The sequence below is a fragment of the Callorhinus ursinus genome, unplaced genomic scaffold (assembly GCF_003265705.2).
Source record: "Callorhinus ursinus isolate GAN/ISIS: 27379988/994484 unplaced genomic scaffold, GSC_fseal_2.0 scaffold45, whole genome shotgun sequence".
Lineage (NCBI taxonomy): Eukaryota > Metazoa > Chordata > Mammalia > Carnivora > Otariidae > Callorhinus > Callorhinus ursinus.
This window is the reverse complement of record NW_027397107.1, coordinates 3,269,333-3,284,683: the sequence shown is the minus strand read 5'-3', so window position 1 is coordinate 3,284,683 and position 15,351 is coordinate 3,269,333. Positions and strand designations below refer to the sequence as shown.

At 45.9% G+C, this 15,351-nt stretch overlaps 1 protein-coding gene across 5 annotated transcripts in view; it reads left to right on the top strand.

Annotated features, from left to right (window-relative positions):
* Window positions 1-15,351, top strand: part of ADAMTSL3 (ADAMTS like 3) — a 359,890-nt gene that overhangs the window by 161,658 nt on the left and 182,881 nt on the right. For all 5 annotated transcript variants that reach the window (XM_025893321.2, XM_073882182.1, XM_073882183.1 and 2 more), the window contains exon 7: window positions 6,111-6,237. In XM_025893321.2, the coding sequence (XP_025749106.2) occupies window positions 6,111-6,237 (127 nt within the window). The remainder of the gene's footprint in view (window positions 1-6,110; window positions 6,238-15,351) is intronic.

The following is a 15,351-nucleotide window of genomic DNA, read 5'->3' as shown; positions in this document are numbered from 1 at the left end:
ATAGATCTGGGGGTCGTCACATGGTTAAAGCTAATAGATGGCCTTGGAAAGACTGAATAAGAAGAGCAGATTTCCAACGACAGAGTCCTGGCCCCGCCATTTTAGGAGCAAGTTTTGGAAGGGGTGCACTTGATGGGGCAGAACTTCTATAGAATAGCAAAGTAAGAGAAAACCAAGTTAAGTGTGGGTGAGTGTTTAAGAAGAAAAGTCAGCAGTGTCCGATACTTCGGAGGGATCAGGAGAGATAAGAAGGGAAATGGGCTTGCTTCATTTGGCCCAAACAAATCCCACCGGCGATCTCAGCTTGAGCTGTCTCAGTGACATGGTTGGAGTGGACACTCATTTTGGTGTACATGGATGTACTCATTTCCTGTGGTATTCATTCCTACCATCTCTCAGCCTTGGTCTTTCCAGTAGGTAAAAAAAAAGAGGTATTATTCTCCTGGTAGGTTCTATTTTAAACTTGTTCTTTCGCGAACGACATTCCATGAGTCCAGCCCAGTCACTGTCACACTGGAGGCCTGCAGTCAGCACTGGCTCCCTTTTCCTGGTTCCTTCTTGTCCTTGTGACCACAGGCCCCTCTTCATATTCGTGATCTCAGAGGCCGAGTTGGCTCCAGTAGTTTCCAAGGCTTGATGGGGCTTGCAGGGAAAATGTACTGAATTCATTCATTTTAAAAAAGTGTGCTTTCTATCATGTTTTCATGATGCTGATGGGTAAGCCCATTCTTTGGGCAGTAACAGGTGATACCCTGGCTGCCAAAAGCTGAGTGCTCTTTCGGCAAGGCTATTTGGGTGAAAGGAATTGTATGCCGTTTCTTCAGAAATGACCGGGACACCCAGGAGAATTCAGATTTTTCCTTCAACAGGATAATGTTCAGGCACATTCCCCGTCTTGTAAAATGTGGCCGTGGCCATCAGTGGTCAGTAGGATGGGAGAGAATTAACTGTGGGATTCTCGCTGCTTGCCTCTGGATGAGCGAACTGAGCCCTGATGTTCACTTGGCACAGACCACACAACATTTTTGCAAGTGTGTTTATGGTCTGCTCACTTAAATGAGCAGTCACCGGGCTCCTGGGGACAACTTTTTGTGAATCTGAGCACGGCGGGCAGAATAAGACGTTGACACTCACTGAATGAAATTTGCTTCTGCTTTGCAGGTCTGATTTTTATGAGAAACAGGGCCTGGTTGGAAGCACGTCTTCAGAGCAAAGTCTGATTTATTGTTCATGCTTATTGAATTCCCTGACAGCAGGTTAGATGAAGAAGCCACCTTGTAGTTAGAGTAAAATGAACAGCAACGAACATCCACTGAGTGTTTAGTGAGTGTCAGGCATTGTCTAAAGCACTTGGCTATGTTAGCTACTCCTATGTGTGAGGTAGGTACTGTCATCATCCCCACTTGGAAATGAGTTTGGAAGAGGCTAAGGAGTTCTCCTGCATTGCACAGCTAGAAAGGGGGGTAGCTGGAGTTTGGACCCAGGCAACCGGACCCCAGAATCTGTTTTCCTAACCACTGCACCATACCGATGATACTTGTACTTTCCGTGTCGCCCGAAGTGCGGTTGAAGTTTGGAACAGGAAATGAGATGCGGTTCTGGCAAAGGACAGCCAGGATGCTAGGTGGGTCCTGCGCACACAGCACCGTCATGCCCAGACTCTCAGAGACACAAAGTGCTCGGGTGTGGTCATGCTGAGCACGAGGGCTGTTGGGACCTGGAGAATATGTATCTGCTCATTGTGAAGCGGGCATCTACGCATAAACACATCAGAGTTTCTGTTTGTCAACAGAAGCCAGAAGTCTGGATTTTGACGTGAAATGTCCCATTGAAAATAACACCTTGCTGTTAATGACCTTGCCTTGTTCGTGGGTTAAATTGTGCTCTTTCTGACACCTGCCAGGCTTTCCTGCAGTAACTGACAACTACCACAGCTCAGTGGCTTAAAACAATTAAAGGTTACTTCTTGCTAATGCGACTTGCCCACCGTTTGTCAGCAGGGGTCTCTGCTCTTTGAATGTCAAGAGATCAGACTGAGAGAGGTTTTGTTTGAACATGGTTTACATAACAGTGGTAAGAAGGGGAGTTCCTGACTCCTACGCTGATCCTTAAAGCTTCTTACCCGGGAAGCTTCTTACACCAGCACTTAGACTCCTATTTCATTGGCCCAAGACAGTCAAGACCACACTTAATTAGAAGGGGATGGGGACATAGAGTCCTTCCACAGGCTGAGAGGAGAAGCTCCGTATTTTAGAACATCTCTAATGACCACCAGAGCTCCATATACTCTGATTTTCAAGGCAGGAACCTAGAGTTTTTTCTACGGTAGAATCCAGTTTTCAAGAATCTCCAACAGAAGTTGACTCAAAAAATTGGTTCTAGAAGGATTAAATTAGACTTACCTAGAAAGATATGTGGCTTAACATGGAGTGATGACATTTATTTATTTCTTTAAAGATTTTATTTATTTACTTGAGAGAGAGAGTGAGAGAGGGAGAGAGCACGAGAGTGCATGAGCCAGGGGAGGGTCAGAGGGAGAGGGAGAGCAGACTCCCCACTGAGCAGGGCACCTGATGCAGGGCTTGATCCCAGGACCCCGGGATCATGACCTGAGCCAAAGGCAGATGCTTAACTGACTGAGCCACCCAGGCATCCTGATTCCACTTATTTAAATACTATGTTCTTTTAGCCAATTAGGAATTCGTATATAGAAATGGTGAAATGGTCCTTAGCTGAAGTGATGATTTACGTAGGAGTATTTATTCCCAAAAGCACTGCTTATGTATTTTAAATATTTGTTTAAGTCTGATACCTTGTGTGACTTGTCTCATTAACTGCACTGTAGGATATGAGCCTTGTCTTGTTAAATTATACCCCGTAGCGCCTGCCTATATAAAAATTGGTTACTCAATAGTTGTTAATAAATTTATTGACATGTTCTATCGATTAGTGGTTTTTTAAATCATTACAGTTAGAAATCTTGACTTCAGGAGATGTCACAGAGGTTGAAAACACCTCAGGCAGCTTTTCAAAAGTTGCTTATTATGAATTACGATGAGATCTGAGAGCCCAAATTCAGTAGTCCCTCAGTTTCAAGGGTAGTTCTGACTTAGACCCTATGAATCGCAAGGCAACCAGAGCTTCTTCTCAGATATTGTTTTTCTGTGATGTTTTCACTGTTTTTTTTTTGGCTGTAAGATTTGGATGAACTGTCACTTGGAACAAAATTCTGAAACAAATTAAGTGCTGAGGGAGGTGTTTGCTTGCCTAATGTCTTACAAGGCCCTAAACGCTCTTCAAAACAAGCCCATCCTAGCTCCTAAACCCACACCCTTTCTGGATGACCAGATAGAGGGTGATTCTCATTCTCATGAAATGCAGAGCGCTCAGGGACATGAATTGTGAGGACAGAGCTTGGCTCGGGAACAGGGTTTCTATAACTTAATGGTAGAATTACTCCCCTTGGAGAAAGTTGCATGAACACAAGTTACTCATTGATTGAATCCCAACCATGCAAGTGTGTTTCCAAAATCAATCACTCTTAATTTGTTCCACATGTACTTGTAAATATTGATATAATTGCCTGTGTGACTCAGTTCTTTGTGGTCCGTCTGCTGCTACTAAAGGTGAGGAGGGTGTAGCATGGTGTTAAGATTCTGGTGTCAGCCGACCTGGGTTTCCCGGCTATTACTGACACCATTTACTAGCTGTGTGATGCCGGAGAGTCATTTAGCCTCACTGACATTCAAGTGCCTTATTTGTAAAATAGAGACAGAAGATATCACCTGTGTCCTCAGGTTGCTGTGAAGATTCAATGAAGTGTGTGATGTGCTTGGCATAATGCCAGACACATGGTGGGCATTCAGTAAAAATAAACTTAGTGGTAGTATTTCATTATCACCTTTATAAAATTATATAATCAGGATGAAAAGATCTCAAAAGTCTTTGGATTTAGCTACTCCTCAGAGAATTTAATCCCGCCCCGGTTTCCCCGCCAGGAAGTCTCCTACCTAGCTCCTGGTTGAATACTTGTTGTTGGATAACTCTGATTTTTCCAACTTTCTGATATTGAACTAAACTTATGCTTAAACCTGTAGTTTTCACCATTTGGAAATACAAGGAAAAAATGTAAACCCTTTCTTCATGACAGCCCTTTGTGAACTTAAAAATATCTTTAATCACGGGCTTTTCCTTAAACTTCTTTGGAACTTTCCCTGCCTCTCCCTGAAACTTTTATTTGGTCTTTCTCCTTCCCTTCAGCACCAAAATTTCGGAAAGAATAGTCTGTAGGTGTGGTTTCAACTCCCTCCAGTTTTATTCTCTCTTCAACACCTTGGAGGCAGTGATTCCGCAGCAACCCGCACTGAGACGTAGGGGCTGTGCCCAGGAGTGAAAACAAAATGAAAAACAGAGATGATAGAAGGGGCCTTTTTTACTGAGCCCTTTATAATGTTCTAATCCCTGTACTAAGAGTTTTTACATACATTTTCTCATTTTATCCTTACTAGACCCTATGTGAAGTATATATTATTATCGGTGTGTTAGTCTTGAGGAAGATGGATCTCTGAGAGTTTGAACTGTTGGCCATCCGCCATCTTGAAAACGTTGGAGGGGCCAAGCAGAGAGGCTGCCTGCCTCCAGAGTCCCTGCACTTAAACACCAGGTATAGAAATGCAAATAAAGTTGAGTGATACAGGGAGGTAGAGATAAACTCTCTCACCAGTTAATATGAGTGGGCACGCATCATATAGAAGATGTATTTGTACAGTAAAAAGAAATGTGCCTAGCCCTTGTCCTCATAGACAGAAGCTCACCATCTGGTAAAGACGCACACACATATGCACACACAGGTAACTCACAAAAATGATAACTCACAAAGGACTGAAAGGTAGCAGTTTAGGCGTATGCTATGAGACATCTCTCCCATTCATTCCTCTCCGCATTTCAGAAATGGTTTACAAAGAGCCCAGATGTCCATCGACAGATGAATGGATAAAGAAGAGGCAACACACACACACACACACACACACACACACACACACAGGAATATGACTCAGCCATCAAAAAGAATGAAATCTTGCCATTTGCAATGACATGGATGAACCAGAGTGTATTATGTGAAGTGAAATAAGTCAGTTAGAGAAAGACAAATACCATATGATTTCACTCATATGTGGAATTTAGGAAACAAAACAGATGAACATAGGGGAAGGCAAAGAAAAATAAAATAAGATGGAAACAGAGAGGGAGGCAAACCGTAAGAGACTCTTTTTTTTTTTTAAAGATTTTATTTATTTATTTAATTTATTTATTTGACAGAGTGAGACACAGAGAGGGAAGGCACACAAGCAGGGGGAGTGGGAGAGGGAGAAGCAGGCTCCCCACTGAGCAGGGAGCCTCATGCGGGGCTCGATCCCAGGACCCTGGGATCATGACCTGAGCCGAAGGCAGCACTTAACGACTGAGCCATCCAGGCGCCCCAAGACTCTTAACTCTAGGAAACAAACTGAGGGTCGCTGGAGGGGAGGCGATGGGGGGATGGGGTAACGGGTGATGGGCATTAAGGAGGGCACGTGATGTGATGAGCACCGGGTGTTATATGCAACTGATGAATCACTATATTCCACCCCTGAAACTAATAATAAACTAAATGTTAACTAAGTTGTATTTAAATTAAAAAATAAAAAATGTTGAAGGTAAAACCGTGGCCCAGAAGGATATTCCTCGACTCCAGCAGAGGGGCCCGAGGAGAGAGGAGGCGTGGGGAGAGAGGGGGCAGAGCAAAGAGTATCTGTAATGCTCCGTTCATTTCATATACACAAAAATATATGACTACCCATGAAAACAGAAATAAAAATGTAAAGGGAGGGACAGCTTCAGTTCCTCTGTTTTAAGGAGCCTGGGGCCATGGTGAGAGTCCTCTCAGCCAGGCACTTGTGAGGCTTTCTGTCACTCAGAGAGCGAAACTCTGTCTGCACAAAAGAGAGGCATGTGGTGAACTGGAGCAGGCTCACACGCTCCGGGGGTGGGGGTGGGGGCGGGCTGCCCGAGGGCCCTGCAGCCTGCAGCCTCGGCCCTTCTGGGCTCCTGACACCTGCTTCTGTCCGCAGGTTGTGGGCTGTGACCGGCACCTGGGGAGCAGCGCCCGGGAGGACAACTGCGGCGTCTGTGCTGGTGACAGCTCCACCTGCAGGCTTGTGCGGGGACAATCGAAGTCGCACGTTTCTCCGGAAAAAAGTAGGTTTGAACCCCACTGTGATATGGGCCCCCCCGCCCCACACCGGGCAGACCGTGCTCCACACCCCGCTGGCCCCGGAGTACGGGCTTCCCGACGCTCAGCTTTTCTCGTGGCAAAGCACTGTGGGCCAGTTTTCCAAAAGTCAGATTTCTTCCATGTGCCTGTCACATTTTTGGTTCCATTGTTTTTTCCAAGACCACCTGTTTCTTTGAATCGTGACGGATACAGAGTATGACGAGTTTTTAAAAAATATTTGCCATTTTTTTAAGGTAAAGCATGAAATGATAACTTTTTAGTTGCCTCCCTTGCTTGCTAACAAGGTAGGACATCTTGTCATGTAATTCTTGCCCCCTCTACCTTCTCATCTTTCAGTCAGCTCCTGAAGTCACTTACTCGTTTTTCTGTGCGGACGTTGGTCTTTTCCCCACCGTTGTGAGTTTCTATTACATCCTGAGTGTTAACCTTTTGTCTGTTATGCTATTTTATTTTCCTTTTCCTTTTCCATTTTTTGGTGATACGTCTTTTAAACATGGACCTCTGTTTGGTACTTGACTTTCAATATTGTTTGTGTTTTTAGGGTCGTTGGTTTCTAAGTTTCATATGCTCAGAAATTTTCATTTTTCTCTTTTAGTGGTTATCTGCCTTTTTTAATCCTTTGATTTGGGGGTCAGTAAACATTTTGGGTAAAGGGCGAGAGAGTAAGTGTTTTAGGGCTTTGCAGGACGTAAGTTTCCGGTTTCAACGATTCAGCGCTGCTCTCGCAGCACCAAGGCACCTACAGATGACTTGAGAACAATGGCTATCACTGTGTTCCAATAAAATTTTATGTACAGCTGTATCCATTCAAGCTAGACTTGCTGTGGACGTCAGCCACGGAAACTGGGGAGTGGTGACAAGAGGTACCCCAAGTCCCAAAGGCGACCGTGGCAGCGAGCAGCCATGATGGGAAGGGGCCAGAGGTTGAGAGGCGTCTGTCACCTGTTACTGACTGAAGAAGGTGCGGCTGGTGACCCACGGGCGAGTCTGTTATGTCATCACTTCCTTAGTGAGCATCCCGGGGGAGAAGAGGTTCCGCCAGAGCAAGCTGGTGCAGAAGCAAGTGAGGGCATGGAGGGCGAAGGCCACGCCTGTGATGCTATGCAGCAGGGCTGCATGGGTGGTGTGCGTCTGAGGGACCTCAAGCCTCAAAGTGGTAGCAAGGACCCTTCCAAAAATACCTCACGCAAGCGTGGCTGGTCATACTGGACCTCCCCTGTTGTGGGTGCTGTTAGCCGAGGCTTCTTACCACGTGTCAGCAAGCAAGTCCTCCCGAGGGGACCTGGCTGGAGTCTGGAGGGGCACACCCACCCACTCGGGAGCCACAACTGTGGCTTTTCTGGAGGCTGCAGGGATGCCCTCTTCTTGAATCCTGCCAGCGGTGTTCTAACCCCCTTTGGCGTCCAGGTGGTCAGCTAGACATTGACCGCAGACCTGGGGCCACATCCTTCACCTCCTGGAGCCTTCCCCAAGCACCTGCTCACTGCTCTGTGTCCTCGCCAGGACTTCCTCTCTCCGCTAGTTGCCACGAGCACCTTTATGTTTCAAAGCCTTCTTTTGTAATTACAGTCCATCTGTCCGAGTAACATTGTCCTTTGGGAAAAAGGCTTGCTTTTCAGTACTTAGAATGCACATGAGACATTCATAACAAAATAGCACACTCTGGTTTTGAAGCTTTCCTTTTTCCATTTTTTAAAGTAAAAAAAAAATATATATATATATGTATATATATATATATATTTTAATTCTGACCAAAAAAACTAGACTTGTTATAAATTCAAGAGATTAAATGTGATCTGTATGGTATTTAAATAAGCAATATCTAAACATCTAAAAGAAGTATATAAATATATATCCAAAATATACAGAAAAAGAAATGAGAATGGAATCAAAAGGCTTATAAAAAGTGAGTTAAACTCAAAAGAATGTAGTAACGGAGGGGAAAAATATAAGGCATACAGAAATTAAAAAAAAAGAAAACAACCCAGACTTTATTTACAGAAATAGGCAGTAGGCTGAATTTGACCCTCAGGTTGTAGTTGGCGGCCCCCTGCCTGAAAGGGAAAAAATTATTCCTGTGTGTTTTCTGCCAGCACTTTTATGGTTTTGTTTTCCTCCTTTAAAATCTGTTCATTTGAATTTATCTTCTTTTTTAAAAGATTTTATTTATTTATTTGACAGAGAGAGACACAGCGAGAGAGGGAACACAAGCAGGGGGAGTGGGAGAGGGAGAAGCAGGCTTCCCGCGGAGCAGGGAGCCCGATGCGGAGCTCGATCCCAGGACCCTGGGATCATGACCTGAGCCGAAGGCAGATGCTTAACGACTGAGCCACCCAGGCGCCCCCATTTGAATTTACCTTGACGTAACTTATGAAATAGGGATTTTACTTATTCTCTCCAAATGGGGAGAGCACCATGGGAGGGGTAGAGGGTGGGGAGGGCTTTCCAGGTGGAGGAAACACGAAGTTCATGGTGTGACACTAAAGGAAAGTCCTGGCATCTTTGAGAAACTATTAACAGGTCATTCGGGCCTGAATCCTTTCCCACCCTGGATAGGGTGGAGGATGAGACCGATGGCATTCTGCAGGCAACCATGGATGCCCTCATTGTTGTGCTGCACACATCATGTTAAGTGGAGTCACTCATGCAAGTCCAGGCAGGGGATTGACATGGTTCTATCTGTGTTTTAGTAAAATGATTCTGGCAGCAGGTGGAGGCTAGACTCCCTGTGAGGTGAGCCTGCAGGCAAGGAGTCCAAAGGGGAAGCTTTTTAAAAAAATACTCAAAGGTGTTTGAAATCGTGAGGCCCTAGTCTAGGGAGCGTGGTGGGAGAGGTAGAGGAAGGAACAGATCAGAGAGATCTCTAGTGGGTAGAACCTGCAGAGTTTGATACTGCTTGGGATGAAGACCATGAGAGCCAAGAAAGAGGATGATGCCAGCACTCCAACTTGAGTGGCAGAGTGGATATGTTTGCTGTTCCCTTGGGTGAGGGGTTCACGAAGAGGGGTCCCATACCCAAGTTCAGGGCTCAGCTCCTTGGATTTTTCCTTCTCTTGGGAAATTTGCCCTCCCTAAGTATTAAATGTCTCGGTACCTTTCTGATACCTTTAAACAGATGTTGATTATATTTTGTTTGTGGTTGAAGGTTGGATCTGAAATATGGCAGTTCATTTTTGGCTGGTGGCAAAATCCCCTTATTGGTGGTAAACTAAGTTAAGTAGGTCCACCCAAAGAGAGTGTGTAGAATATATCAGGAGGCCCAGAAATGCATCGTGGGGAGCATCCAAAGTCAAGGCATTTAGCCAGTGGAGAAATTTAAGGGAATCTGAATGAGAGGAAATGAAAAGAGTAGGTAAATGCAGAACTTAGCAAAAGCAGGGTCATGGAAGCCAGAGGAGTGAGTAATTCCAAAAAGGGGGTAATGGTCAACCATGCGAACTGCTGCTGTGGTATGGATTGGAATAAGAGTCCAGAATGTACTCTTTGGCAACTTGAAGACCCATCTGTGACCTTGACAGGAGTGGTCTCCATGAATTTCAGGCTGAAGCCAAAGCCTGATTGCAGTGGGTTGAGGAGGGAGCAGAAGGTGAGATGAGGTGGAAGGATAGATTGGCCTGGGACAGAAGGAGCCTACACACCTGCACCATGTCAGCAGCTGGATGACTCTACAGGCACCGTGGAGAACACAGTGAGAAATGAGCAGTGTTCCAGCATATTGGCTTTTTTTGTGTGTATGTACTATTCATTAAGACGTAAGAGTCAGCTGTGTAAGTGTGAGGGCTCTCAGAGACTTGAGAGTGTCCCCATCAAAGAAAGGAGGGGAAGGAACTCATCAAACACAGGAAAAGGTAGAGGAATCGCTGCGAGGGCTACCTGAGACTGGAAACCAGGAATTCTTAGAGATTTGTTCGTGAAGGAGCTGGCCTTAAGAGGTGGTGCACCAGTGAGGGATGCATTCCACTACAAATCATGGAAAGTTCAACTTACAAATGCGGGACAGTCTGCAGGAGGCAGTCAAGGTTGGGGAAGCTGTTCTGCTATGTCTTTAAGGACCCGGGCTCCCCTCTCTCTCTCTCCTGGATCATCCTTAGAAGATGGCTTTCCTCTCTGCAGTTCCAAAGTCCCTGTTAAAACATTTGCACCCATCGATACCCAGACGATAAAGATGGTGGTGCCAAAGACATTCCTTGAATGCTCTACCCTTTATTCAGGAAGGGAAGTCCTCCCCGGGGAGTTCCGCCTCTTCACCCAGAACTGTGGCATGCACATGCTGGCTTCTAAGGAGGTGGGGAAGCAAGGATACAGCATTCCACCCTCTCTGGTATTACTAACATCGATACAGTGCTTAACCATTCCCAGAGTTCTCTTCAGGCACAGAGTATCACTTAATTCCACCAACCCCCTTCCATTGTAGTTTTGCTCTTGTCAAGCCCATTTGAGAGATGAGGAGACTAAGGACCAGAGATGTTAAGAAACATCTCTCATAACCAATTAGGAAAGGCACTATAGGAAAGTGGCTAAGAAATTGGGCTCTGGGGCCAGGGTTGAAATATGGGGTCTGTTGCTTACGACTGTGTAAGCAGAGCAAGTTCTTTTTTTTTTTTTTAACTTCTATGTGCATTTTGGTTTTCTCACTGATGCTGGAAACAGCAATAGTACTGCCTTGGTAGAGGTATTGTCAGGATTAATAAGGTATGGATCCTTTGGTATGGTACTGAAGGGTGTCGCACCTTTTACATACATTCCATGTCAATGTGGATATTTGTAAACAGAAGTCTAAGTCAACAGTCTGTCAATCTGGGTCTTGTTTTTAAGAGAGCTGCTGATGGGTATGGAGGAAAACCTTGTCAGAGGTGTCAAGGAAGAGTGAATTAGGGGAGCAACTAACGGTGGAGGAAAGTTGCAGCTCCAGGGAAGACTGTGAAGAGCCAGGCTGGACTGTAAAGAGTTAATTCAGGTCGGCTTTTGGATGAGAAGACCAGAAGGGGGAACATAATCACCAGCTTGGGTGTTGGGGATGCGCCTAGAGTTAGTGTTGGCTTTTAAAAAGCCTGGAAGTCTCATCAGAAATAAACGTCATCTTGTCAGGGTCCAACAGAGATTAGAAATGGAGATACTTCTAATTGAACCAGGGGAGAAGCTGAGTGAAATTGGGTCAAGAAACCAGTCTTTCTGGGGAAGTGTGCTGAGGAGGCCCTGAAATGGGAAGGGACGGTTGGGGTGGGGTGTTGGCTGGAAGGGGCCTGGTTGTATTTCACAGTTTTGTGCTCCTGGAAAGGTAGATCAGATTCTCTCCATGTGTCTCTCTCTCTCACACATGTTGATTTTCACTTTTTGGATTATAGATCCTTTTGAGAATCTATTGAAAAGTTTGCATTTTCCCTCCATTTTCCTGGAAATACATCGTACCCATAAGGCCCAAATTTGCCATTCTGATTTTTTTGAGGGCGTCTCAGACCCCTGTGCCAGTTCAGGACATTCCAGGTCACAAACCCCTAAAAATCTAATCTTTTTGATTAATTTCCACGAAGAAAGGGCGATGGCAGCGTCCGGCAGGTGAGGTGACATGGTGAGAGCGGGACTGCTGGCCCGTCGTCACCAGGCCCCGTATGTATGTGCTTGGGCTCCGGCTGACATTAGCAGATCCTGCCTGCGTGAAAACACGCTGCTTCTCATCCTGGATTTTCAGTACAGCCCCTTCATGTCTGTTACTGCTCTGAAACTGGCTCGCCACAGCCGTTGTTGGCTGGGATTTTCCGTGGGCCATATGGAAGCACTTCCCTATAATCATGCTTTGTGTGAAAGAAATGTGGGAAACCAAGCCATGTCTCTCTCCCCGAGTGCGCATCACCGGGCCTGCAGAGTCCACAAAGCTCCTACGTCCTCACCTTGCCAAGCAATCATTCCTGCCTGCCTTGGGGCTCACGCTGAGGCAGGCCATGGCCGCGGGACGCCATTGGCACAGCCTGGCTCTGGATAGAGTGCTCAGGGTTGCTCCCGGATTATCAGTTCCACCAGGCAGCCAGGCAGGTTCAAGGTCCTAGTGCTGGGAGCCAAATTTTGCTATGAGAAAAATCTGAAATTAATCCAGATAAAACACACAAATTTCCTGTTCTGCAGGAGAGGGGGAGAGACTGAACCAACAATGGCATAAATAGCTTTGGGTGTTGGGACAGGGAAGTAGAGGCCACTCGATTTTTAAAGAGAGAAAACTCTAAACACAGCAACAAAGAAGCAAGCACATCTACGTGGTGTCTTGATTTGGCACTTAGGGACTCTATTGTGTTTCCAGGTTTGTCCTTTATATACATATTTTTAAGCAGATGCCACACCCAGTGTGGAGCCCAATGTGGGGCTTGAATTTACGACCCTGAGATCAAGACCTGAGCTGAGATCAAGAGTTGGACACTTAACCGACTGAGCCAGCCAGGTGCCCCCACTATTTTGGTCTTATCCACATAAGGGTGCACATGCATAAGGCAAATAAACAAGCTCAGCTGGTCTGCTCTGGGCTCTTTGTGCATTTTTACCTGGTAGCAACTAAGCCTGTTCATACAGGGATGCCCAAGGCCGACCCGGAACCCCAGCATTTCACTGGACTTTGACATTTTAAGATGACCACACCCTCTTACCAAACATCCCTCGCTCAGTACTCCTGACAGAAATAGAATCCTGGGCCTGGAGGGTTATTATGGTGACATTTTCTCTTCGTACACAGGCCATTTTTCCTTTGACTGTCACTTCCAAAAACAGTCCATACCCTGAACTCCTTCCGTAACAGGGAAGGCTGCATCAGCTGTAACATGGTACATAGACTGTCTGCTCCCATCATCTCTCTCTGCCTCCCTGTTCTTCCTTCAAGGGCAGATCTCTGATCAGTTATATTCCTGTACCAGAAGTCTGTGTGGCCAAGGAATATTCAAGTCCAACACCCTGTTAATTTTAATGAGATATTTCCCCCTGTTTAATTCAGTGAGAGAGAGCACAACGTAGAGGAAAGATCCGGATGCTGAACATCTAGGGCCCCGTGTTCCTTCTCTTCCTAGCTCGCTCACACTTGAGCAAAATGACGTGCTGGCTCCATTAAGAGGGAGTGCCGTGGAGTCTGTTTTTCACAGAGTAGCCAGACTGACCGTTAACTCCCCAGCTTAAAACCTCATTCATGAATTGCCTTTATACTTATGCTAAAATCCATACCCTTTCCATGACCTTCAAAGTCTTGGTCATGGCTGGCTCTAGTTATGTCGTGTGCGCCATTTTGCCCCTCATGCACTAGGCTCCAGTCTCACTATCTGGAAGATTCTAGAGTGCCAAGTGCCCTTCCCCCTCCCCCCATGGGCTTTTGCACTGACCAATCCCTAGACCTGGCATACACTTCCCTCAGCTCTTAACACGGTTGCGTCTTTCTCCACCTCAAGCTCAAGAGTCACCTCCTCAAGGAGGCTTTCTCCGCCCAGTCTACTAATCTACAGTTGACTCTTCTCTTTTCTGTTTACTTCCTGCTTGGCCTTTATAGAGCATGTCGCAGGAGCTCAGTAGATGCTGAACGAATGAATACAGGCCTTTGCTAGAGATGATTCGGCTTCCTATTATGGTTTCACTGGGACTAAATCATGTTGTGCAACAGAATTGCACTGGAAGCCAGAGACTGGGGTAATAACCTCAGCTTGGCCACTAACTATCTGTGATCTTAGGTGGGATCACAGGGGCCTTGGCTTTTTCATCTGTATACTAAGAGTGTTAGCATGGATGATTTCCAAAACCTCTTCTAGCTCTGAAAGCTTATTAAGTATATCTGTAATTTATTTCTTGTTTTTAAAAACACAGATCTTGGGATTGTATGGAGGTCAGAGAAATAAGACCAGGATCTTATATAAAGACCTTTTCTGATGCTTTAATGAAAATGCTTAACAGAGGTGGCTTACCTTTATTCTTAAAGGGCCTGGGAAATTTTTTATGTGCCAGAAAAGTGAGTTGGTGTGAAGTCTCCTCTTATCTCCCATGAACCACTGCTTGGATATCTTCTACATGCTACCATCGCCACCTGCATGGGAGGGGTTTTGTTTGTACGCTGACCCCCTCAAGAGCATGTGAACTCATCAAGGGCCTTTCACACCTGGCCCAATACCTGACACCTGGTATGTTCTCTGTAAAGGTGTATTGGCTTGATTGGAACAGGACTGAAGAACCCACTTAGACCAGATGCCCATGTGAATTAAAAGCAGAAGCAGTCTATTGGCAGCCAAGCCCTGTCTCACCTGGAGTCACCCAGGAGACCTGACATCTACTAACCAGATGAGAGCTTGGGGATTCTTAACGATAATAATAATCAGGATGGTAATAACAGTGGCATCCCTAGGCTCTGTGCATATGTACCAGGCACTGTGCTGAGTGCTTTTACATATGATGTGATTGACTCTTCACCATAACCCTACAGAGTAGGTCCTATTATAGCCTCCCCTTTGACAAACGGGACAGTGACAAAGGGGCTCCCTGAAATGAAATGCCTCATTCAAAGCCTTATGGCAAGTAAGTGCTCAAGCTGATCTGACTTCAGAGTCCATGTGCTGCACCACCCTCCTGAGCTGTCTTCCAAGATGAGCAAGAGGTGAAGTGTCCATGGAGACCTAGAGAGATGGGGTCAGAACAAAGGTAGCAAAAAATGGAACCAGAAGTGGTGCAAGGGCTACCTCAACCCACCTGCCCATGGTTCCACCTCTCAGAGCCTGGCCCCGTGGTCCCAAATCCAGCATGCCCATCAGGACCACCTGGAGGGCTTGTTCCCTGTTCTAGTCCTCAAGCCCTACCCTAGAATTTTGGGGGATAAATCTGTCACCAAATTTTCCAGGTGACTCTGATATGTGCCTTTGGTGAATACCTCTGCTTTTCAGCCTCTGATGGCCCTGTAGTGGAGGAAAGATCATTTTCCCTCTACCTTTCTAGGTTCTTGGCTGACAGCCCCCAGTAAGAAAAAGACAGATTAACAGGAGAAAAGAAATTGAATGATGTACGTATGTATGGGAGCCCCCCAGAGATGAGACTAAAAGAAGTGGCCAAAGCAGGAAGCTTTTATACCT